We start from the raw sequence: 25,755 nt of genomic DNA, 5'->3' as shown, positions 1-25,755 counted from the left end.
CTTGCAACATAGAAGATTCATAGCATTAACCCCTTCAGATTGTTGCCAGGATGACATACACTAATAGAAGCAATTTGCTCTCTAAACCTAGTGCACAGTAAGCATGAATTCAGGTTTGTGATTACTGGCATCCTACCCCTTGCTTTCACTTTCTTGAATGAAGCGAGGATAAAACTCAAATGAATCAAGCAGATGTGCCTCATCTTCTTCTCTGCAGTGTCTGCTCCCCTGCCTTGTTCAAGAGGGGGCTTTTGGCTTTGAGATCCTAACTCCCAGACCACGTGGCTTGCTCTAATTTCCCAGGCCCTAATCTGCTCCCAGCTCCTAATGATGCGGCTGGTAATAGGATTTCAGCTTCCCTCCGGGCAGCTGCATAGGCCATGGCTGTGGGGCTGGTGACTGGTGCCTAGCCACTCAGCCCACCTGTGTGCTGAGGAGCCAGCACCCCCTGCCCAGACCCTGTGTCCCAACCAGTTGACCGTGCATGGAATGGTGCTGTGCCCCAAGCCAGTAGGCCTGGCTCATCATGGTGCTAGGTCCCATCCTGGCACGAGGAAAGGCCGTATGCAGGCAGAATGGGCTGCTCATCCTGTCTGTGCTCTCCGTCATCGTGGGCTGCCTTCTTGGCTTCTTTCTGAGGACCCGGCACCTCTCACCGCAGGTCAGGAGGGATGGTTGGGGCCATGGAGATCTGGGCTCTCTGGTTCCAAGATGGTTGGGTGAGTCATGTGGCAGCCTGGGTGGTAAAATAAACAGCTGTGGAACTGGTAACAAACCTGGCACAGCCAGGTGATGGGAGAGAGGTCTTTCCCGTTGCAGGGCAGAGCTGTGGTAGAGAGTGGAATCTTCAAAGAACACCTCCTCCAGGCAGCTCACCAGAGGTCTAAAAAGGGCTTCCTAGGCAGCAAAGAGCAAGTTCAAGGCACAGGAGTGTAGAGGATTTGAGATGAGGAAACCAAGTTGTTGGTGGCTTTGGAATGTACAGCTTGGGGCATGGGAATGGTTGGGCGCAAAGGTCTCATCAGTAGACACAGATGTGGGGCCACAATGAGAGGCTTTTAAATGAAGGAGTGACAACGGTCAGATGGATATGTTGGAGCATTCCCCCAATGCTGAGCAGATGATAGGGGTAAAGGGGGGCAGCAAAGGCTGAGGCAGAAAACAACTGCAGAAGGCACGGCCTTGGGATGAAATGAGCAGATAGGCTCAGTGCCAGTGGCTTATGCCTGTAATCTTAGTTACTCAGGAGGCTGAGATCTGAGAAATCATGGTTCAAAGTTAGCCCTGAGACTCCATCTGTAAAATATCCAGCAAGAGTCATGTTGGAGATATGGTTCAAGTGGTAGGTTGCCAGATGACTCAAGTAAGCACAAGACCTTGAGTTCAAACTCCAGCACCATTCTGAAAGAGGGGGGAGGATGCGGAAATTGTCTCAACAGAGGAGCCTTGAAGAGATCACTGCTCACCGAAAGGTGAGGTAGGCCCAGGATCCCAGCCTAGTCAACCACCACTGTGAGGATACATTGTCCAGAAACATTCTCTTTCCCCAACCATCAACTCCATCTCCTATGACAGAGTGGTGTAACTCATGAAGTATTATAAGAAATCACTCTGACATTTGTCCAAACAGTAAGGAAGACTTCAGTCAGGATTTTTAATATGTGTTTTTAATTGTAAGAATACGTAGTTACATAAGTAAGGTAATGAGTACATTTCCTATGGAGCATTGTTACTTCTTCTTTTGTTTTTCCCCAATCATCCATTCCCTCCCCTAGTCAGGATTTTTTTTTTTGGCCTCTGACAGGTGTCAAGGTGTCTTTCTCCTGTGATAGCTGGAGATTTATAGCCAGCAAGCAGAGTGACAGGTCAGCACATGGGAAAGGACTCTGAGTGACCTCTTAACTGCTTCCTGAATGTCACTTCCCTCTGTTTCCTGCTTCCCTGTCACAATTGTATGTCCACCACAAACCACCTGATTGTTAAAAGGCTTCAAGACCCGTGTGCTTCTGAATTAACAGTCCGGCTCCATGCTCCTGCCAGATTCCTTCCTCTACCATGACACAAGCAGTCCCAGCTGCTATCTGCCTTGCTTCAGACCTGGTTAGGAGTCTATTTCTCTCACCAGATGGAATTGCCAAACAACTCTGGGATGTTCTTGAAGCAAAATATGAGTATTGTGCAATGTTAGGCACAGAGAATCTTTAACATTTGCTGAATGAAACTGGCTGTGGCACAAGCAGTCTGCAGCCTGCTTTCTTTGATTTCCCTAAGCAGCAAATATCTATTTCCTGTAGGAAGATTATTTTGTAGAAATAAATTGGAATGCCTATTATAAAAAGCCAAACTCAGCGGGGGCCTCCTGTGGCAAAGCTGCCATCCCCATCTGTTTGGACATGTGAATGTGTTCTGGTGTGGATTAACCTGCCAGATAAACTGAAGGAAGGATGCAGAGTCTTAAAACAATTATCTGGCAGGAGTTGGCTTTCTTAATGTCTTTCTTTGGAATCCAGGATTTCTCTGATCTCTTTGTCTGTGACTCAGATACCAAGTCCCTCTAATTGGGTAAGCTTATACAACAGGCAAAAAAAAAAAATCAACAATTTGGAAAATGGTTGAATAGTCTATTTGTGAGGGGAACTCACAAAATTATGTGATTTGATCTTTGGAAAAGAGCATCTCCTATAAAAAAAAAATATATAGACCATTTCAAGACTCCCAGCTAAACCTCTGGCAATGACACCGGTTTTCCTTTCCTTCTTGAAAGTCCACTAAAATTGTAACAATGGAATTTTTAAAGGATATAAACCACCCAAATAAAGAGAATATAAAAGGAGAAAGTTGAGAGATTACAACAGATCAGACAACATTGGGAGTGGCTGGAGTTGAATGATTCCATTGAGTAGATTTATGTGTGTCACTTGAGCCACACCCTCAGTCCTTTTGCTTTTTAGTTTGTTTTTCAGATAGGATCTTGAGGATTTTTCTTAAACTAGATCAGCTTCATACTGATACCCTCGTACCTCTATCTCTTGAGTAGCTGAGATTACACACCTGTCCTACCACATCTAGCAAAAGCTAGTATTTTATGTCTATAAAAGTAGATGCTAAGAGGTTTGTCTTACAGAACTCCAGAAGGGCTCTGATTTGGAAGAGCAAGGCATTGTACTAGGCAGAAATGAAGCATGAACTTGAAAGCAGGGGCTTTGTTTGGAATTTTGAACCAAGAGTATTAGAGCCCCAGGGCTCTTCCAGATCAGAGAATTCTTCACCCTCCAGTCTCAATCTCCTGCCTGCTTAAGGGACCAGAGAGGCTTGACTGGGACCTAAGGCCCACCTATATCTGGTGGTGAACCACATGCTTCAAACTTCTCAGCAGACCCCCACGTTTTGGGTGAGTCATTCTCAGCAAGGCTTTGAGACTGAGGGCAGCTGACGTAAGCATGGCCTCATTCCCCAGCAGACTGCTCACTGAAGCCTCCGAGGGAAGACTTCTGAACTTGACTGGACAGGAACAGCATATTTATCACCTGTTCTGAGGGACCATCAGTTGACAAGCCTCATTCACACACAGAAATCATTTCATGTTTGTCTTTGGGCAGAAAGATAAAAATCACTAGACACGTGAGGCAAGTCGTAGATGTGGAAGACAAGAGACTAACCATCGTAAGAGAGTTGGCGATATGAGAGAAGATATAGTTATCATAAAACAGATCTGGATGTGGGGCTTGCGGTGTAGCTCAGTGGTACAGCATATGTTTAGTGCACATAACATTCTCAGTTCAATCCCCATACCACAAAAACAAATAAAAAATCAGAATGGGGCTGGGTACTGGTGGCTCAGGCCTGTAATCTTAGCTACTCAGGAGGCTGAGATCTGAGGATCTTGGTTCAATGCCAGCCTGGGCAGGAAAGTCCATACGACTCTTATCTCCAGTTAACAACCAGAAAACTGGAAGTGGCACTGTGGTAGAGTGGTAGCCTTGAGCAGAAGAGCTGAGGGACAGCACCCAGGCCCAAGTTCAAGCCCCATGACCTACCAAACAAACAAACCAGAATGGGATGCTAAAAAGAAGGAACAATCAGAAAATAAGGAAGAGCTTTTGGAAATCTAAAATAGAAGAACAAAAAAATATCTATCTATCTATCTATCTGTCTGTCTGTCTGTCTGTCTGTCTGTCTATCTAAACTAAGATAGAGTTGTAGAAATCTCTCAGAAAGTAAAAACAAAAAGATAAAAATAGAAAAAGGAATTATAAGTAGAATGTCCAAATACAATCATTTGACATGATTTTAAAGAGATTCAACAGAAAAAAAGGAAAAATAGCTTGTAAAGAATATAAGAAAATTTCTCAAAAGAAGTAAAAGGTAAACATAGCACAAGAAAAGAAAAAAGGAAGGAAAGAAGGAAGAAAGCAGGAAGGAGGGAAGAAGGGAGAGAAGGGAGGGAGGGAAAAGGAGAAAGGAAGGAAGAGGAGGGGAAAGAAGGAGTGCAGGCCAAACATCTCATACTATGTTACTACTGCACATCAACATGACATTACAGAAAAGTGGTGGTGCTGGGAATTGACCTTACATCACATGCTTGAGTGAATACTCATCACTTGAGTTGTACTTGCAGCTCTGCATTTTTGCTAGTTATTTTGGAGATAGAGTATTTTAGACTTTTCTGCCTGGCATATCTTCAAACCATCATCCTTCAGATCTCAGTGTAGCTATATTTAAAGAATATATTTGTAGATTTAATTTTTTAAGTTATAGAGATATGATGAGGATATTTCTGTAGGAAGCAGGCTTTCTGGTACATTGACTTACCATGGAATGGAGCCTAGAAGCTAGGTTTTTGGTCCTGCACTGTCACTTAGAAGGGAGTGTTCCCTTCCACCAGCTCAGCTTCCTTATCTACAAAATGCGTCGATGAGATCTTTAAACCTCCTTACTAGCACCAAAACTCTGTCTTGGGGTTTTCAAAGAATCAAATCATTAACAAATCATGTTTGGCAGTGGTTTAAAAAATAACTGAAGTTCAAAAATGTAACTTGGACTGTGTTTACAAATCCATTTGTCTGCCTCACCCACCACCGCCTCCTCCTCTGGAGAAAGGGGGCCCAAGCTGGGGTTGCCAGAAAGAGAAAAACTGTAGTTAAACTCCACAAACAGCACCCATGGTTAAAATAGAATTTCAGATAAATAACAAAGCAGAGAAATCAAACCAAGAAGAGAATGAACTTTCATTATTATCTTTTGAAAATCAAACTTAACTAGGCTTGGAGCTCTGTTGTCGCTCTTACTGTAGCATTCTGCTCCTATTGATCTGTATGGGAGACAGCTGGGCAAGGACTGGGGACCCTGGAAATATCCAGAGTGTGGCTGGAGCAGCAGCCTATGAGGGACAGGACCTTTACACAGAGTCCTACCCTTGCATCTAGTCAGAGCCTCTGTACTGATATTTATGGGAGATGTACCAGTGCAAAGAGCAAAACTGGCTCTTGGAAAAGCCTTGGTGTGCTTCTAGAACTTCTCCAGGACAAGAGCCAACGTGCCTAATCCATCTGGTCTTCCTCCTGGTGATGCCTGGCTCAGTGTAGGTTCAGGAGCATCACAGTCCCGCCCTCTCAGCACTCACTGTCTGCTGGACCAGAGTTCACAGGCTGGCAGGCAGGTGAATGGTGCAGATGGGGGAGAGCTGCTGGGTGCTGGGATCACTCAACATTACTTGCTTGCAGGTGCTGGTACTCAACATTACTTGCTTGCAGGTGCTGGTGCTCAGAGCTCATGCACTTCCTCAGAGTCTCCCAGTGACTGTGAGGTCACTGGTGAGAGAAACTCAGAGAGCTTGAGTAACATGCTTAATGTCACACAGGTGGTAACTGCAAGAGGCTGTTGCTAGGAACAGACTGGACCCCTGCTGTTAGGTTGAGAACCAGTCCCTGGCCTCCACCACACTTGCGCAGATGGGATCCTGCTTTGAAGAGGGGAAAGAACTACCCTGCTGTAACCCCAACTCTTGCTGTGTTTTCAGGAGATTAGTTACTTCCAGTTTCCTGGTGAGCTCTTGATGAGGATGTTGAAGATGCTGATCCTGCCACTTGTGGTCTCAAGGTAAGAGGCCGGTGGGGAGGGGGCTGGGCTCTGACCGCTGGGGACAGCCTCCTGAGCTCCGTGGGATGGCTCCTCTGCCCTCTCCTTGGGAGTGGAGGCAATGGTCCCAGGCTGGGCACCAGGCTAGGCACAGGGCTGTCTTTGGGGAGATTGCTGCTGGCAGAATTAGTCCCTTAGGATTCAACTTTCTCGGCTCTGCTGAAATTTCACCTTTCTCCAAGAAGCCTTCCATGACTCCTCAACCCACACTGGCCAATGCCTGCACTTCATGCAGGAGTCAGTTAGCAAATTGGTGACTCTCTCAAGGTCACTGGCAACCTTCATTCCACTAAGTCCCAAGGACACTTTCTATTCTTGTTCTCTGTGACCTCTCCACAGCACATGACATCACGGAGCACTCTTTGCCCTCCTAGATTACTCCCACTATGGCCATACCTCACCTGGCTTCTGCCTGCTTGGCCCCCCTGTCCATCTCTTTTCCATTGACTCAGCTTCTCTGCAGGTCACAGGTCTTCAAGCCTGTCCTCACTTAACCTGAAATTGACCACTTGTGTGTTGGGCAGCTCACAGGCACTGTGACAAAATACTTCAGAAAATCAACTCTAAAAGGAAAGAGGTTTCAGTTCATTGTCACTTGGCTCCATTTATCTGGGTTGGGGTGGAGGGGGGGGTAGGAATGAAGCAGACCAGCATGGCAGGGAGCATTTGGGAAAACAAGTGTTTACATCATGGAAGCAAAAGGAGAGACAGGAAGGGGCCAGGGACAAGATATACCTTTCATGGCACACTCTCCCCTCCCATGACCTGCTCTTCCAACTAGGCCTCATCTCCTGAAGTTTCCACCACTGTCTAATATTTTATTAAGTCACAAATTCATCAATGGGGTTAACCCATTGATTTGGGCAGAGCCCTGATCCAATGGCTTCTCAAGGCCCTGCCTCTTAACACTGCCACAATGGTGACCAAGACTTCAGTGCATGGACTTTGGGGGGCATTTCTAGTCTAAATCACTGCAATCTGTAAGCCCAGCATTTCCAGGGGTAGAGAGCCCCAGCTTGTCATGTGAGACCCACACTCAATTAACCAACTCCGTGCTCACTCACATATTTCACAGGCTTTTCAAGTTTGATGTCACCAACTTAACGTTTTACCCAACACATCATTCCTGTTTCTGCTGTCAGGAAATGGCAGTTCTGTCTGTCCAGCCTCTATGGTGGGTCCCCTTTCTCACCCTAGGCCTGCTGTCACCAACCAGAACTGGCTCTGCCTCTGAAGTAGAACTCCTCCATCATGCCTCCATCATGCCTCCACAGTCCTGGGGCTCATTCTTCTTCTGGAATCCGCAGTGACTCTACCCATCTCCCCACTTTGGCTTTTATTCCCTGCTGTCCATTTTCTATGGCCTGAATGGTCTTGTGATGCTCAGATTGGGCTGTGGTGTTTATTTACCTTCAGAATCTTCTCTGGTATTTATTTATTTATTTTGGGTCCGGTCGTGGGGCCTGAACTCTGGGCCTGGGCGCTGTCCCTCAGCTCTTCAGCTCAAGGCTAGCACTCTACCACTTGAGCCACAGCGCCACTTCCAGCTTTTTTTTTTCTGCTTATGTGGTGCTGAGGAATTGAACCCAGGGCCTCATGCATTCAAGGCAAGCGCTCTACCACTGAGCCACCTTCCCAGCCCTCTTCTCTGGCATTTAAAACAAGCCTTCAACTCACAAGCCTGGTCTAGGAGGTTGTGCGTCGTCTGCCTCGGCAACTCCCACTTCATCTCGGGTCACATTTAGTCCAGTTGCACTAGCTTTTAGTCTCCCAGGCAGATGAAATCCTGCCTCACCCCAGGGCTTGCATGTGTGCTGTGCCTCTTGTCTGGAACATGTTTTCCCACCATTTTACATATCTTTGCTTCTCCTCTTTAGATCTCAATGTACATACCATCTCCTTAGAAAGACCTTCTCCATCTGGGCTTGGTGGCTCATACTTATAATCCCAGCTACTTCAGAGGATCATGGTTTGAGACCATCCCAGACAAAAGTTCAAGAGATTCCCATCTCAACTAATAAAGTTGGGCATGGTTGGGACTAGTGTCTGTCTCAGCTACTCAGGAAGCATAAGTAAGAGGATGTCTCCCAAGGCAAAAATATGAGACCCCATTCAAAATATAACAAAAACAAAAAGAGACTAGAAATCTGGTTTGAGTAGTAGAACACCTGTATCACAAGTATAAAAGCCTGAGTTCAAATTCCTATACTGCCAAGGAAATAATATCATAAGAAGGGGAAAAAAGGAAAAAGAAAGGAAAAGAAAAAAGAGAAAGGCTCCTCCCATCTGTTCCTTTCATACCACCTTGGCACTCCTGCCTGTCCCTGCCTACTTGCCCTCTCCACCCCCCACCCCCATCCCCACCCCCGGCCCCAGCACTGCCATACCTTGTAATTCTGTATGTATTCCCTTGCTGCCTGTCTCTATCTTCTGCTCTACTGGGAATGCCAGCATTCATATAGTTGGTACTCAGAGTACCAGTGTAATGAATTAATTATTGTGATCACACTCCTCCACGGTGTTTTCTGGGGCTGATTCCTGCAGCAGACACTGCCTTCGAGTTGCTGCTGGGCTGTGGTGAGACAGGTAGAGAAACAGACAACTCCCAGCAGCTGAAATACAGGGGTGGAGGGTGCAGGGGGTCCTGCAGGGCAGTGCTATGCTCCATTGCTATGTCCTCACTGCCAACTCAGACCAGTGACACCACAGAGCCAAAGCTCTCTCTCTGTGTCCACCCTGAAAGCCACACACCTGAGTCCCCATGCCAGCTCTGCCACTGGCTAACTGTGTGGTCTTGTGCAAGCCACTTAATTTAAGAAAGAAAATCCTCATGTAGAAGTCTGAGGTCTGGATCCTAGGCCGGCCCCCCCCCATTGTCATGAGATCTGGGGTGAGGCACCCCCTCCCTGAGCTCTGGGCTCTCTATGAGTCTTGGCTGTCTCCACCAGCCCAGACTGCTTTCCCGCAGCTGGCGCTGGAATGTGGTATTAACTTGAGAGAAGCCAGTGTGTTCATACATCTCAGTTGTTTATTATACAGTTTGGGCTGGTACAGAGCAACCATGTCACTGAGAAATGAAAGTGTGTTAACATTTGTCATACCAAGAGAGAAACAAACTTTCGTGGGGGGAAAATGATGCTTTTCTGAACTCTGAATCCTCCTTTCTTGATTCTCAAAGGGATCTGTAACCCATCAAGTGATCTACCATTTTTTCTGGGCATCCCTGCCAACAAGAAGCACTCTTCTTAGCTTACACCAAGCAAAAGGAAAAAAACGTACATATCACTTGATGTGGAAAAAATAGTGGTATTGTCAAAGCTCATAGAATTCACAAACTTTATAGACCATGATAATGACAATTTGCCTTGTGAAGGTTAACATATGTTTGTGACTAACTATCACTATTCCACAATACTGTGAACTACGTGAAATTTATATAATCACCTAATCTCAATTAAAAAATTCTTTTTTAAAAAGGCAGCACTCCCTTTGGGCTGGGCACCACCACCAAAGCTGTTTGGCAAATCTACATGTCAAGCCTCACCCTGAGCTTAATGTACCAATCTGCTGAGGGCCCCAGCAGGGCTGTGCTGTTGTTTTTGCCCTGCAGGTGACTGAACTCCAGCCTTCATACATGCAAGGTTAGGTCAGTGCTTTACCACTGAACTACATCTCCAGTGCAGAGTGCTTCTTAAAGACCCATAAGTGTTCTGAGATCAGAATGTTTGTTGTGTGTGTGTGTGTGTGTGTGTGTGTGTGCGTGCGCGCGTGCGTACACGCTGGTACTGGGGCTTGAACTCAGGGCCTGAGTATTGTCCCTTAGCTTTGCCATTCAAGGCTGGTGCTCTGCCACATGAGCCACAGCTCCACTTCCAGTTTTTTTGCTGATTAATTGGAGACAAGAGTCTCAAAGACTTTACAGCCTGGGCTGGCTTCAAAGGATGATCCTCAGGTCGCAGCCTGTTGAGTAGCTAGGATTATAGGCATGCAGCTGAAATCAAAGTTTTAAAAAACCTCATTCTCTTGAGGTCCAGCCATCCTCCATGTGGGTAGCTGAAGAACTTCATAGAGCTGCTGTTCCTTTATTCCTCCTAAAGGCTCTAGGCTGCACCCCCATGAGCCTGGGGCTTTCTGCCCCATGGCCACAGGGCAGGAGAGGACACACATTCAGGCTCCTTTGCTTCTAGTTCCAAGTCTGGTCTCCAAAGCTTGGCACTCATGACTGTCTGCTCCATCCTCATCTCCAGGACGACCTGCTGTTCCCTCCCTACACCAAGCCTGGAATCAGTCTGGCCTTAAGCACACCACATGCTTTCCCGTCTCCACATGTCACTCAGGCTGACCCACTGCTCCCAATGTCCTTTCTTCTCCTAGCTCCGGCTCCTGTCTGTGAAATCTTCCTAGCATCTCATTTGTTGGTAGCTATTGGTGATGGCCTGTCAATGTTTATGAATAACCCCGTGTCATTAAGCAAACAGATTTGAGTCACAGCTTAAGTATTTCCTTAAGAAGTAAAAGCCAAATAACAAATACCAGTGTATTCCTTCTTGGGGATAAACACACCTGGCTGGGGACCAGGTCAGCCTATTTCATGCAGAGGCTTCTACCAGTGCTACCAAGGAGCCATTGATTCTGTGGCTCTGGTTCCTTCCTCATGGCATCTGTGGATCACAGGGCTTGGTAGAAATTGGCACACTGCCCCTTCCAGGTGCTAGTCCCTGCTCAGGCCACAGCGATGCTCACTGAGCACCCTTAGGTCTCACCCCAATGCTCTGTCTTTGCTCCTCAAAGTGACCTTGAGCAATCCCTGAGGTTGGGTCCCTGGAGGTTCAGCCTGGGAGCCTTTTGTGCAAATAAACCCCAGAGTACACTCTAGTGTACTCCAACACTAATTTTAAGTGACAGGGAACAGAGTATCCCAGCCCTGAATGCACTTGGCATACCCTTCCATCACACCTTCCATCTTTAAGATCCCCTTCTTCTGGAGAGCGGGCAACTTCTCACCTTGAATCTGCCATGTGATAGATTCTTCTCCAAATGAAAGTGGCTGCAGAATGACTTCCCATTTCCACCTAGGAACCCAGAAGCTTGGGCTATGTCATGTGACATTGGCATAGGCAAGTGCAAGACCTTGAGTTCAAATCCTAATACCACCCAAGCGAAGAAAACCTAAAGAAGAGCAGCCTTTGGGGCCTAGAAACCTTCCTGTCCTAATCTCTCCCAGTAAGGCTGCTTCTTACTGATTCCTTTTGCTTTTAATCCCTGCCTCGATCATTTTCTGTTCATTTAAGTTCTTAGAAAATACCTCAATGTTCCTTTCACACACACAAAAAATTGTCTCAGGCTATGTTTTTGGTTTTCATTTAGCGTAATATCATCAGCAATCTCACCTTGGGAATCCTGTTTTACTCTTCTATTTAGGACTGGAGCTGAGTTTGTAAAGCCCCTCCACCATCAGTACCACTAGAGACACCACTGGGGGTATGATTGCACCCCCGGAACCCTGAAGTTACCTCAAGTTCCATTATTTCTAACACGTTTAGACACTGCCATAAAAGATACAGAACCATCAGCAAATTCACCAGGCAAGGCCAGCAGAGGGTGTGTGTGTGTGTGTGTGTGTGTGTGTGTGTGTGTGTGATTAAGGCTCCTCTGGGGCTACAGTTTACACCTAACCTTGGGGTATCAATGAGCCTTGTTTCCACACATCCTTAGACAAGATCAACACAAGGAATGAGGTTAATCCAGCATCTGGATCCGGCCAGAGCCTGCAGTGCTCTCCTTGATTTAAGCCAAACCCTCTTCTCCCCTCATTCTTCAGTTTCTTAAACCAGGCGTCATTCAGTGAAAACTGAATCCATGTGTTTGTGATTCACTGAGGCCCAGTGTGACCAAGTGTTTTGTTAGCTCCACCTCACTGCAGGAAACCTAAGAGTGTGTGTGTGTGTGTGTGTGTGTGTGTGTGTGTGTGTGTGTGAAGCTGTGGTGTACAGCTGTACATGTGTATAAAGCAGGTATTTATGTTCTTCTGTATACATTGCTTTCCTTCCTATTTCTTGTAAGAATTTTAAGCTGATTTTTCTTAGAATCAGGAAATCATGTTTGGCCAAAATAATCTCACCATTCCTTTCTCCCTCTGGCTGAGGAACTGTAGTTTGGCAGAAAACTCCCAAACACCCACGTTCTGACTCCTTGGAGATGGTCCTGGGCCAAGCAGACAGAGTCTGTTTAGGAGCCAGTGTGCAGGGCAGCTTCTCAGCTCCCCAGAATGGGCAGTGGGTGGGAGGGAGGCAGGAGGTGTGGGCAGCCAGAGGGCCAAATCCAGAATAGCCCCGTGCTTCTGGTCTCTGCCCACAAGTCATGGCAGCCCTTCTTAGCAGAGTTGTGTGGCCTTCTGCTGGGCGCCCTGGGAGCTGTCCTTGGCCCTTGTGCCTGGTCAGCTGAGAGCCTTACTCATGAGAAAGGGAACAGGGCCCAGCTGTGGGCTGCAGGCGGGTCAGACCTTCAGCCTGGTGATTCTGGAGACCTCCACCCATCCTAGACACCATGTTCTTGCCCCCTTCCAGTTAGAGATATCCTATTCATACTCAGCAGCCACCTCTGGGAAGCCGGGCCCCACTCCCAGGTGGGTTAGTCCTGGCTCCTGACCCCTCTCTCAGCCACCATCAATGATCCAGGGCTTTGTGTTAGCCAGTTGCAAGACTTACTATTCCCCAGAGCAGAGCTCCTGAGAACATTCAGAGTAAGTGTTCACCCTTAGGGAAAATAGGAAGACATACCAGGGAGTGGGGATGTATGTGGTTTTGTATTGTTTGTCTTATGCTGTTCCTGGGGTTGAACTCAGGGCCTGGGTGATACCCTTTAGCTCTTTCATTCAAGGCTGGGGCTCTACCTCTTGAGCCATAGCTCTACTTCTAGCTTTTTGTGGATAATTGGAAATAAGAGTCTCACAGACTTTCCTGCTTGGGTTGGTTGAGAACCTCAGATCTCAGCCTCCAGAATGGCTAGGATTACAGGCATAAGCTACTGGTGCCTGAATTATAGATGAGTTTAGAAAAGATTTTGGAGAATTAGTGCGCAGGAGACTGTTATTCAGGCAGCCTGAGCCTGGGGGGGGGGTGGGGGAAGACACCAGGATCCCCACTGAAGAAGGGGGCAGTAGAGCCCTGTGTCCCCCCACATGGAGGGACCCTCCTTTCCTCAGGAACAGCTTCTTAGCCACACAATCTGGTCGAGAGCAGCCAAGCAGCTATGCTAAGAAGGCACTGCCCCTTGTGAGACTCTGCCCCTCACTCCTGACATTTTATACCCCTCAGGAAAGAGAGGGGCAGAGGTCAGCTCACATGCAGCTGGCACCTGACCTCATCCTTCATGCTGGCAAATAGTTCAGAATGGTTGGTGGTGGAGGCTGTCTGAGGTCTTCCGGCTTTGGCTCTTGATGAAGTATGACAGGTGTACAAATCCCAATAGGGCCTCCTCTGGGTGTCCCAGACCTGAAGATGGTAGGAGACCCTAGGGTAGCAATGTCCCCTCCAACACTGCCTCCCCTCATGAAGGATCTCCATGGAGACAAAGAGGCGTGAGCCTCTTTGAGTGTCTTCCTGGTATAAGGTAGGATGTTTCTAACCAGCCCTGGGTGGTGAGGCTCAGTCAGGAGAGAGTGACACTTTGTCTTCTGAGATGTGTCAGCAGAGGTAGCCGGGAGTTTCTGTTTCTGGAAAGGTTCTGGGACCCTATTAGCAAACTGGTGTCTGAGCATCCTCCCTTAGGCCCAAGAAGGAATTGGCTTGGAGGCGTGGGTGTGGCAGAGCATCTGGGAAGTGTGACTGCTGCTAAAGTGGCGCTTATTGTCAGCTGCTGGGCCTGTCATCTGCTCAGAGGGAAGAGGCCAACCAAAATCCCTGGAAGGTCTAAGGGGACTCTCTTGTCAACAGACCCCCCCCCCAGATGCCTTCTTTGTTGTTGCTGTTATAAGTCATGGGCCTTCAACTCAGGGCCTGGGTACTGTCCCTGAGCTTTTGGGCTCAAGGCTAGCACTCTACACTTTGAGCCACAGCTCTACTTCTGGTTTTCTGTAGTTAATTGGCAATGAGTCTCATAGACCTTCCTGAGTGGGCTGGCTTTGAACCATGATCCTTGGATCTCAGCCTCGTAGCTAAGATTCCAACATGAGCAACCAGATGGCACCCAGCTCCCAGATGGCTTCTTGCCTGTCAGTGGACTCCCTGCCACTGTGTCCCAGGGGCCAGCATGAGACAGCGTCTACGACCAGGTCACCTGAGGTCAGAGCTCAGGGACATGGCGCAGTGGTCCAGGCTCCAGCACCAGCTCCAGCTCCTTTTGGTCCCTCAAGCCTCCTATGGCAGAAGGTTGTACCCGCATTGTGCTACCAATCACTGTGTGATTTGGCAAGCTGTCCACTCTTCTGAGAAGGACAGTTCTGCTGGAAGTCACTGCTGGTACCTAACCCAGGCTTCCCCATCCTTTCCAGAGTTCCCCACATCTGGGGCTCCCAGCTTCACAGTGCCCCTCCCCCAGCAGTTTCTACCACCTGCTGTCTAGCCTAACTGCTCTCTATGGGACCCAGCCCCCTCCCCTTTTCCCTTCCCCTTCCTTTCCTTAGGGAATCTTGGGGGCAGGTCTGTGGCAGACTTGAGGAACCCCTAGACTTTATAGCCCCCACAGGTTCAAGGCCCACCGGCCCTGGAGTGATCCCATGTCCCAGGCAACCTGCTGGCAGCTAACAAAATCCCAATGTCTCCTTCCCACTGGCTGCTGCCAGAGGTCAGCTCCCCTCCCTGTAACCGAGCTTGAAGTCTCCCAGCAGCTAAAGCCAAGCACAGCCCAGCACGTGTCTGTGCTGGTTTGCTGGTTTTATCGTGTCAGACTTGGCCTGTGGTCCTAGCCTGCTGGGGTCCCTCACCCACCACATTAGCTGTTCCTCCAGCTTACTGTCTTCTACAAATCTGATCCACATGCTGTCAGTGGCCTTGGCTAAGCTATTGATAAAAATGGCCAGAAATGAGAGGCTTGAAAGCAGAGCCCTGAAGTGTCCTGCTAGAGACCCCATCTTCTGCCAGCAATCAAGACTCTGTCCCCTCTCTCTCCTCCAGCTAATCTCTGTGTCTAGAAATTCTGGTGCCAACTGCTTTAATGACACACAGTACCAGGGGCTCTCCTTCACCCCTGGCAAGGGAACCAAAGCTGGCACTGGTGGCTTGCTCTCAGGGAACCTACAACGAAGGATCATAGTCACCTGAGTTCACCAGGCATTTTTACAATCTGGTCCAGAATGTTCCTCTGATCAAGCATCACATTCAGAGGACCTAGAATTAACCTGGATTCAATCACCCTCTGGGGGCAGCTCCCAGTCTGCTGGGACACAGTGTCATAGGACAGTGATGACACCCAGGGAACACTTAACAACTGGAATACTTATTATGGGGCAGACATTATTCTAAATCACAGTTGGCCCTCTTCATAAACCACCACCATCTCATTTGTCCTCAAAGTAACACCACCATTTGTCCATGGGCTCCTGTCCAGTGATACATGTGCTTGGGCTCTTCCTAGGGTCGGTGGAGCTCAGGGAGGCCTTCAGAGGGAGGTGGTACTGAGCAGAGACTTGAGTGGGGAAACTCTTCTTCTGAAGATATTGGATGTTGAACTCAGAACCTTGTTCTCAATAAGTAGGTGCTCTACTACTTGAGTTATGCCCTCAGCGCTTTTCGTTGTAGATTATTTTTGCTGATAGGGTTTTGATTTTTGCCCAGGCTAGCTTGAGACCATAAATCTCCTGTCTATGTTTCCTTTGTAGCCGAGTACTACCACCCCTGGCCCTCCCTCTGTCTTGATGAGTTCACTCTGTCTTGATGAATTCCTTCCCTGCTACCCTGGGCCAGGTCAACCCCTGGGGATTTGGAGTGAGCATGCTGTCACAATGCCCCGTCACAAGAAAGGGAAGCACAGGTAACCCAGGGAAGGTGGCCAGATAAGGGAGACCTTCCAGAGAAAGGTCTATGTAAGCCTACCCTGGTAAAGGCAGTGGGAATGTGCTGGGTGAGCGGGGAAGATGGGGTAGTGAGTGGGGTGGTGCAGGCAGAAAGAAGAGCCATACAAAGGCACTTTAGGGAATCCAAAGAGCAGGTACATTGAACCCAAGACAAGTGAAGGTGTTTGGGTGGTTCAAGAGTGTGCCGAGTCACTGAAGGGCCAAAGCTGGGGGTGGTGCCCACAATCGGGGGAGCCTAGAGTCCGGAGAGCCTGCTGGGCTCTCTAGTGAGGTACATAGGCAGCCTGGGGGCATGAGTGGACAGTGTTGGGAGAAGGCTTTGCAGTCCCGCCTACCACCGTGGACCAGGGCTTTGACACTTTGGCACTGTCCAGAACTGTCTAGTATAGGATGAGTCTCAATGCCCACCTAGAAAGGGGGGCCTGAGAACCAGGCAAAGTGGGTAGGCAGCCCTTTTCTCCTACCACCAGGAACAAGCAGCGACTGCCTCCCTTTCCCTACCCTGCAAGTAGAACAATTACCAGATTGAAGCTGCCTGCGTCCAATGAGCCTGGCCAGTTCCCCCGTCTCTGTGGGTTAATGTTTCTAATCACTGCAATCTCTTGATCCCCAATCCCTGGGCTCTGATGGTAGCCAGATGGCTTGGGAGGGAGTTCCAGTCTCTAGGCTCTTGGAGCTGTTCTCTGAACCCCTGAAGGACCTTAAGGGCTGCCAAGAGCACCTAGCCAAGCCTAGAATGGGACAGGCAAGGAAGGTTGTCTGTCGTCCCTGCTATAACTTCCACAGCCAGAGCATCATCCTCAGGGAACCTCTTAGTCTATCTAAAACCCTTGGTCTAGCATCCCAACAGGTAGCTACCCAGGCTTTACTTGGACTCTTCCTAAGATTGGGAGCTCACCACCACAACTCTAAAGACTATAGCCACTGGTAAGTCATGAACTCTGAGAGTTGAACTAAAAAAGCAGTACATAAGCTAGATCACACTATAATCATGGTCATCCCAACCCAGACCCCTTTCCTCCCAGGAGTTAAATCAAGTCACTGAGAGGCTCTTTGGGAGAGGAACCCCCAGAGTGTTCTAATCAGGTATCCCATTCCAGCTTCTAGGATTTAGCAGCTGGGCAGCCTGGCCAATTATCTCCAGTTCCTTGGCCTCTTTTCTCTGTCCTCAGGTTTGCAGACCTGAGCTGTTCAAGGTGGTGGCCACTAGTCAGAGCTCCGGAAATGCAGCTAGTGCCACTGAGGAACTGAGCTCTTCATTTCATTACAAATAAAATCTGAGCAGTGCAAAGGCATTCTATATAGATTGTACATTAAGATGATAATATTTTAGGGCTGGGAAGGTGGCTCAGTGGTAGAGCGCTTGCCTTGCATGCCTGAGGCCCTGGGTTCGATTCCCTAGCACCACATAAGCAAAAAGAAAAAAGCCGGAAGTGGCGCTGTGGCTCAAGTGGTAGAGTGCTAGCCTTGAGCTGAAGAGCTGAGGGACAGCACCCAGGCCCAGAGTTCAGGCCCCACGACCGGACCCCCCCCAAAAAAAGATGATAATATTTTAGATGTACTAGGTTAAAGGTGTTCTAAAAATGAATTTCACCTGTTTCTTTTTAATTTTTTTTAAATCTGGGTCTCATTATATAACCATCAGGTGACCTTGATTCAAGATCTTCCTGTCAGCCTCCTGAATACTGAGATTACAGGTGTAAATCATTACACAAGACTTCTTTTGACTTTTGTTGTTGTTGTTGGTCGTGGGGCCTGAACTCTGGGCCTGGGCGCTGTCCCTCAGCTCTTCAGCTCAAGGCTAGTGCTCTACCACTTGAGCCACCGTTCCACTTCCAGCTTTTTCTGCTTATGTGGTGCTGAGGAATCAAGCCGAGGGCCTCATGCATGCAAGGCAAGCGCTCTACCACTGAGCCACCTTCCCAGCCCTCTTTTGACTCTTTAATGTAACTAGACTTTTTTTTTTGTCAGTCATCGGATTTGAACTCAGGGCCTGGGCACTGTCCCTGAGCTCTTTCTCTCAAGGCTAGCACTCTACCACATTGAGCCACATCGCCACTTCCATGACTACGCAATTTTAAACAACAAATTTGGCTCACATTATGGCCCTCTATGACAGCACTGACTTAGAAGGTTTGCATGCGCTGAATGTTGAGATGTTTGGGTAGCAGTAAGGCTCCCAGCAAATTTTGGATTCTAGGCAGAGTAGCCGGGTTGTGTCCCCAATGCATGAGGCACTTTCATTCTGAAAATACTGTTTTCCATTCACAGAGAAACAGGGAAAATAAACTGTAAATGAGAAGAAAATTGTTATCTTTTCTTCCTAGAGCTGGGGGGGGCGGGCATGTCCCACATGTATGCATAAATATGTGGTAGAACCTTCGCCTCCTTTCTAGTTACAAGTCCCAGCAGCAGTACTGGACTCTCACAGACCCATGCCCTTCCCATCCTCCCCTCTTAGCTTCTTGACCATTGCCATCACCCTGGCATTTCCAGCACCAGCTAAGGAACCAGCCTGTCTGCCATCTGTTGACATCTTGCTCTTTCTCCCTCTCTTCCTTCCATTCCCATTTGGGTAGGATGAGGCTCCAGAGCACAGCTGCATGCTGGGGGAACTCCCTCCATTTTACTGGAGCGATGGGGCCTCCAGGACAAGAGGCCAGGGCCCACTGATCCTGTCTAAAGCCTACACTCCTTCCCTCCTCCACCCCTATGTCAGGCTTTTCTTCCCCAAGAGCCCTTTCTGAAACCTGATGCTCATCCATGTGCCCTTTTCCTGCACAACCCCTCCAGCCTGGAGAGGGGGCTCTATCCCATGAGGCTCTGGGGTTCCCTTGAAGGGATACAACTGAGCCAGGAAACTGCTTTTCCACTTCTCATGAAAACAGGAACCTCTTTCTAGTGATTCCATCTGGTACACAGACAAGTTGCGGCTTTGTATCTCAAAGCATAGGTGTTTTCTCTTCCAATGGCTGTCTCAGCCCTTCCAGCTTAGGGCTTAAATCTCATTTCTTCTCACACATCTAGAGGCTTCTGCTAGATGTGTTGTACAAAGTACCACTAGACCTCCACCGTCCCCTTCTGTGCCCCTGACCTGGCATTCAAGGCCACCCCCCCCCATGCTCAAGTCCCATCACCACACCCCAGCTCTAGCCACACTGAAGAGGACACATCCCCAGTCTTTCCAGCCTACAGCCTCTGCCTCATCTTCTGCTACATCCTACTCCAATGCCACCTCTTCGAGGAAGTCCTTCCTGACTTTCCTAGCTAGAGTTAACACTCGCCCTCTAGTAGATAGGCCTTCCTTGCCCTGCTGATTTGTCTCCTGTATCCCCATGTCTTTGCCTCCCTTTCTCCCCACTGCCAGAACGGAAGCTCCCTGAAGTCTAGAATGTGTGCTGGTGTCTCTCTGTGGACCCAAGACACAACAGAGTAGGCATGAATAGAGCCTGGAGTCAGGGTCTGTGTTCTGGGCTGCTGGTGCTGGTGTCCAGGGTGACTATGAGTAGATTCTTCTCTCAAGGCCAGGTTATCCTGTGGCCTGTGGCCTGGACTTGTTGGGGAGGGGGGTGTCTGTTGTGGAAGGAGTATTGAGTGGCATGGGCTGGTGCATGGGCCTTGGCCTGGGAGTGACTTCTCTTGGTGAATGGTCACCGCAGCACCATTTCCTCTGGCTTTACAATCCCATTATGAACCCTTTGGGATTTATGTCTGAGACTCACCTAAGCCCATTGCTAACATATGGCATCCTGGCAGGAGGATGATCAGGACCATGAACTCTTCATTCATTCATTCATTCATTCATTCATTCGGCCACCTGCTACTGAGCCATGCTCTGGGTCAGGCCTGGGCTGGCTCTGTTCACTCAGCATTGTCAGACCCTGGCCCATTCAGAGAGATGCTTCCAGGAAACTGTCTCTGAAAGGCAGACGTGGAGGCAGAGGGAAGCACAGGGACTCCACGGGAAGCAAGCCCAGTGGTCAGAAAAGCTTCCTGGGGAAGAGAGCCCCTTGCCTGTGCCTTCATGGAGGGTGGGCCTCTGCGGCCGTGAGTGGGCAGTGCGAGGCACAGGCTTGCTCTGCACAGTCCTGGTGCAGGCTGCTGTGTGCAAACTGATGATAAGAAGGGAAGAGGTGGATGGGCAGGGATTATCTGCTCTTGTTTACATGATTAAAACCAGACAAATACTTCCTTTATCTGAAAGAATGAAAGGGCTTTGGGGAAATAAAATCCTTTTGGCAGCAAAACAAAAGCATTTCATTAATTAATCTCTTACCCTCTCCCTCAGCCCAGCCCCTCTGGAGCTAACCTGTAGTAGGGATGGACAGCCCAGCTTAGTGGTTACAAAGTCCAGGGGTAAGAGGGGCACAAGTACCCTCAACAATACCCCCTGTAAGGGCAAGTCCAGGCCAGGAACTACCCTAAGACGGTCCTGGGGTGGCTCCTCTCTGGGAGAAGCAACTTTGGTGGTCCAATTTTGGAGATGGGGACCACAAGGCTCCTCTATGGAAGAGTGACATGCTTCATTGGAGCCACGTGGCCAATTGGCAGAGCTAGGACAGGGTCACCGACTCCCAGCCCACTGCTCTGACTCACTCATTGGTTTATATGGCAAATCTGTATAACCACCTGCTCTGTGTCCACTCTTGCTGGGCATTGGGGACCCAGAAAGAAGTCAAGCCTGTCCTTTCCTTGATTCTCATGTATAACAGAGTGAGGCAGGAAAGCAGTGACAACTGGGTCCTGACAGAGGCTGGGGCTACCCCTAGAACAGGCTCCTAACTCTGAAGGAGCCAGGTAATACAAAAGGACTCCTCTGGTCTTGCCTAGTAGGCAGGAGTTTGGCAAGTTGCAGAGAGGAAAGGAACAACATGAGAGGGGAACAGCCTGAGATATGATGCTCTTGGCTGGTGACCCCAGGAGATCCGAGCAGCAAGCAAGGCTAGAAGGAGCCACATGTATGGATGCCTGAGAGGTCTCCAAAAGCGCGTGGGGGTGCGGGGCATGGTGGAAGGGCAGAGCGAGCAGTGTCTTATACCACCACACCCTGCAGACATACCCTGACCTACCTCCCTCTCCCAGCTTGATGTCAGGCCTGGCCTCCCTGGATGCTAAGACCTCCAGCCGCCTGGGCATCCTCACCGTGGCATACTACCTGTGGACCACCTTCCTGGCTGTTGTCGTGGGCATCATCATGGTCTCCATCATCCATCCAGGCGGTGCAGCCCAGAAAGAGACAACTGAGCAGAGTGGGAAGCCAGTCATGAGCTCGGCCGATGCCCTCCTGGACCTTATCCGGTAACTCCCCACCCATGTCTCCTGGGGGAGCTGGCAGGGGGATGGGGATGCCTGGCAGGGGTACCAGGAGTGACTTCCAGAGAGTGGTATAGTGTGGGGCTTGGGGGGTGTTCGTCTGCTCTCCATCATCTATGGTAACGAGGGGTAGGGACGGAGATGGTACAGAACATCTTTTTTTTTTTTTTTGTCAGTCGTGGGGCTTGAACTGGGCCTGAGCGCTGTCCCTGAGTTCTTTAGCTCAAGGCTAGCACTCTACCACTTGAGCCATAGCGCCACTTCCAGGTACAGAGCATCTTAAGGTAGTGATGAACATTTCTGACCTGCAGCCAGGACTTCATGCCAGGTTCTCCTTAAACCATCTGCCCCATGAGGCTGTCAGTGAGAAGACGAGATGTCTCTCTGACTGTGACAGGGGCGAAGCAGAGTCTAAGCATATTGCTAACTAAGCCATAAATGTCTGTGGACAGTCAGCCTGCAAGGAGCAAGGCAAGCAGTGAGGGTCCCCTGCCTTTCTTCATTACTTCCCTTTACACAGATGAAGGGTGAGGTTCAAAAAGGTGTACCTTTCCCAGCTTACCTAGCAGGGAGGACTCGAGGAGCTGAGGCCTCTTCCCCAGGGGAGCACTAAGACTCAGTGCTAACCAGTAGGAACACCTTTACCAAGGCTCCTTACAGCCAGCCCTCCTTTTCCTCACCGATCTGGCTCTGAGCCAGACTAGGACCAGAAGCCTCAGCCGTCTGCCCTGCCCTGGAGAAGTGATCATCATCTAGCAGCAGAGAAAAACCCAGGAAGAAAAGAGACAACAGAAAGAACTGGGGCTGGGATGGGGTAGGAACAAAGAGAGGTGTAAAGGAAGGGAAAGGGGAGTAGGCAGGGGCTTCCTGGAGTAGTAGCCACTGAGTATAAGTCCTACAAATTCCAAGAGAATGCTCTACCACTGAGTTACATCCTTAGCCCAGGAAATGGGTTCTAAACAGAACAGCATCACAACTGAATTCAGAAGGCCCACTGCAAGCCATAGATCAGGGTTGGGAGGGAAAGGCGGAGTCAGGGACTAGCTAGGGTGGAGGTTTGGGGACAAGGAGGGTACAGACAGAGGTGAGGGTAGAGGACATAAGTGATGACGGTTGCTGCAATGACATGGAAGTTTCTACTGCCTGAGCAGAGAGCATGTAGTCCCCAGCCCACAGGATGGTGCAAGAGGAGCAGTTTCGGAACTGGCAGGGGAGAGGCCTGCTGATGGCTGGTCTGTGGATCTGAATCTGGTGGGAGAGTCTGAGTGGGAGATGGGGGTTTGGAAATGACCCGGGTAGGGGCACTGGGGGGCCAGAGCATGGAGGGCCTAACTGCATCTGCACCCCACCCCACTGGGAATGGTCAGGTGGGCTCAGCCAGTGCCCAGGTAACCTTGCTCTGTGCTCCTCTTGCAATCCTTACTTTCTAGTCAGTTTCAGATACTATGAGGCCCAGGCCTGTCTCACACTAAAACCCCAGATTTAAATTCAGATTTAAAAGGAGTCCTTGCCTAGCTGTGTGGATCTGATTCCAGTTTAGGAATTGTGGTGGGAAGAGGATTATGGGGTTTGTTCCCCTTCCTGAGTTCACCTGTGCCTCTGCTGCCAGCTCCTAGTAGTAAGAAGGGAGAAGGGAGAGGAGGAAGCAGGTCTGGAAGGTTCTGTCCTGGAGGTGGGAGGGAGTGCTTAGGCCCCCTGGTGGATTTTTGTTTCAGGGCTTCTCTCCTGGGGTCTTTGAAATTCCCTGTAGCACTATAGTTCCTCACTTGCCAGAGCAATGCATTCATCAGGCCCTACCTCTGGTCAGCCTCTCTGCTGGCATCCCCTGTCCCCTCTGAGTGACTTTCCTGGGCAGAGTCCTTTCAGCAAGGGCCATATCTGTCTATGAGAAGCTTCAAGACCCTCGCTGGTGAAGCAGCCTGTCCCAGGCTCTTTGGACACAGGTCAGGCACCAGCCCCTACATTTCCCAAATCCTAACAAATAGAAGCCAAGGTCTCTGGGTAGTTCTCCTGCTTAAAATTAGGGAGACACATTTCTCTCCTCTCCCATGAGGAAAGATACCCATTACATAGGGTCTTTCTTTCCCTTAAAGAAATCCTCACCCTGTGGGTCAATCAGTTATTGTTTGTAACAAGTCGTCCAAGACATGGACTCCAAATGACAACCAGGAATCTGCAATCCACTGGAAGGGTCTGATGCTGCAGACTGAACTCACTCTTGGTCTGCAGAAGGCTAGTGGCCCTGCTAGGGAACAGCTGGACTAGGGTGGCTTGGCTGGGATGCTCCAGCAGTTCGGCTCAGCTCTGATCATGGTGGTAACAGGGAGGAGCTTACCTGGGCAGCTTCTATGATGAAAGTGGAAGCAGGAGAGAGGGCAATGACAGGGGACAGTGCTTCTACATGCCTCTGCTTTGGGCAAGCCCACCAGTATGTGGGCCACAAGTCATACAGCCAACCCTAGACTCAGTATGGGAAGCCACTCAGAATGGTAGGCCAGGTGTTGGTGACTCAGCCCTGTCATCCTAGCTACTCAGGAGGCTGAGATCTAAGGATTGCACTCTGAAACCAGCCTGGGCAGGAAAAGTCCACCGGACTCTTATCTTCAGATCACCACCAAAAAGCTGGAAGTAGAGCTGTGGCTCAAGTAGTAGTTTCAGCCTTGAGTGAAAAAGCTAAGGTAGAGTGACCAGTCTCTGAGTTCAAACCCCAGTGTGGGCATAAAAAAGGAGGAGGAGGAAGAGGAGGAGGAGGAGGAAGAGGAAGAGGAAGAGGAGGAGGAGGAGAAGAAGAGGAAGAAAGGAGGAAGAGGAGGAGGAAGAAGAGAAGGAGGAGGAGACGAAGAGGAGAAGGAAGAGGAAGAGGAAGAGGAGGAGGAGGAGGAGGAGAAGAGGAGGAGGAGGAGGAGAAGAGGAGGGGAGGAGGAAGAGGAAGAAGAAGAAAAGGGAGGCATGTTAATGAGGGCCACCAACAGAACTTACTTACCACTACCCTGGCTTTCCCCAGGAAACTCTCCAGCTTCTCATCTATGAAGTGTAGGATAAACCAAAGATTGCAACCTGCTTGCAATTTTTCTCCTCTTGGATGATTCCCATCCAGGAGGCCAGAGCCAGGTAGGATCCAGGCAGATCTGTCCTCCCTAGATGTACTTATTTCTCTGGGAAGGGGCATCCCACACCATGGCCTTGAATGCCTTTGTCCTCCCAAATGTGGTGTGCACCTTGGAAAGTTCTTAGCAGAACTCTATAATCTCACACATAGTTGTTTAAAGGCATCTCAAAGTTAACACGTCCAAGCTAGACTCTTGATTTGCCCTGGAAATTTGCCTTTTTCTTGGCCCTGCAGGTCTTGATGGGACGTCTCTCTATTTCTCATACTTGCATCCAATTCCTCCATGGTAGGTCAGCAATACTTTCAAAATCCTATCCCAGTTCATGGCCTTTAGGCCCCCTCCTGCTGGAATGTCTGGTGGGCTGCTCTGCTTTTTCTCGGCCCTCAGCATGTCAGCTGGAAGGCTGCTTAACCGGCTTACAGCCCATCCCCTTGCAATTTTCATGGTTTACAGGCCCGTCACTCCTACTCAGCTTTCCTACTGATCTCTGCTCTAGCCACACTGGCCTTCGCTGCTCTTTCCATGTCCCCTGTGGCCCCACCTCAGCGCCATCGCTGCCCTTCTGGGTGGCCTTTCCTGTGGACAGCTCATAGCTCTGCTCCTCACCATTTATGTCTCTGCTCGGGATCACCTTCAGAGGGGCCCCAGTCTCTGTGATTACCTCCCCTGTGCTCTACTTTATTACTACCTCACATAACCATACCCAGGGTTTATCCATAATTTCTTTCTCTTTATTCAGTTTTCTTCTCTTGTATGAGGGCAGCAGGGTCTGAAGCCCCAGAAGGAGCTGGAGTTGCTCAGGAAAAAAAATGTACCATGCACTGGGCACAAAGGTTTGGATTGACATTGGTCCATAGGCAAAATGCAGGCTGCATGGTACTCACAAGGAATAAGCGGGTCTGGGGAAAAGCAGGAGAATAATTGTCCTGGAGGCCAAGGCAAGAAGAATTTTGAGACACATCATCTCTTTCTTCCTTTCTTTCTTTCTTTTCTTTTCTCTTTCTTTCTTTCCATATATCTTTCTTCTTTCTTTATTTCCTTCCCCCTTTCCTTCCTTCTTTCTTACCTTCCTTCCTTTTCCCTCCCTCACTGCCTCCTTCCTCTCTCCCTCCCTCCCTCCTTCCCTCCTTCCCTCCCTCTCTTCCTTCTGTCCTCCCTCCCTCCCTCCCTCCCTCCCTCCCT

The 25,755-nt window shown here is 49.3% G+C and overlaps 1 protein-coding gene across 2 annotated transcripts in view; it reads left to right on the top strand.

The window, feature by feature from the left end:
* The first annotated feature begins 269 nt into the window (after positions 1-269).
* Positions 270-25,755, top strand: part of Slc1a7 (solute carrier family 1 (glutamate transporter), member 7) — a 40,577-nt gene continuing 15,091 nt past the window's right edge. The window contains exons 1-3 of one of the 2 annotated variants that reach the window (XM_013022247.1): positions 270-661; positions 6,020-6,099; positions 21,233-21,448. In XM_013022247.1, the coding sequence (XP_012877701.1) occupies positions 527-661; positions 6,020-6,099; positions 21,233-21,448 (431 nt within the window). In that variant the 5' untranslated portion in view covers positions 270-526. The remainder of the gene's footprint in view (positions 662-6,019; positions 6,100-21,232; positions 21,449-25,755) is intronic. The other variant, XM_013022246.1, reaches the window with a different exon arrangement.

This window comes from Dipodomys ordii, unplaced genomic scaffold (assembly GCF_000151885.1).
Source record: "Dipodomys ordii isolate 6190 unplaced genomic scaffold, Dord_2.0 Scaffold61, whole genome shotgun sequence".
Classification (NCBI taxonomy): Eukaryota; Metazoa; Chordata; class Mammalia; order Rodentia; family Heteromyidae; genus Dipodomys; species Dipodomys ordii.
The sequence above is the reverse complement of the archived record's forward strand: the minus strand, read 5'-3'. Positions and strand labels throughout refer to the sequence as shown.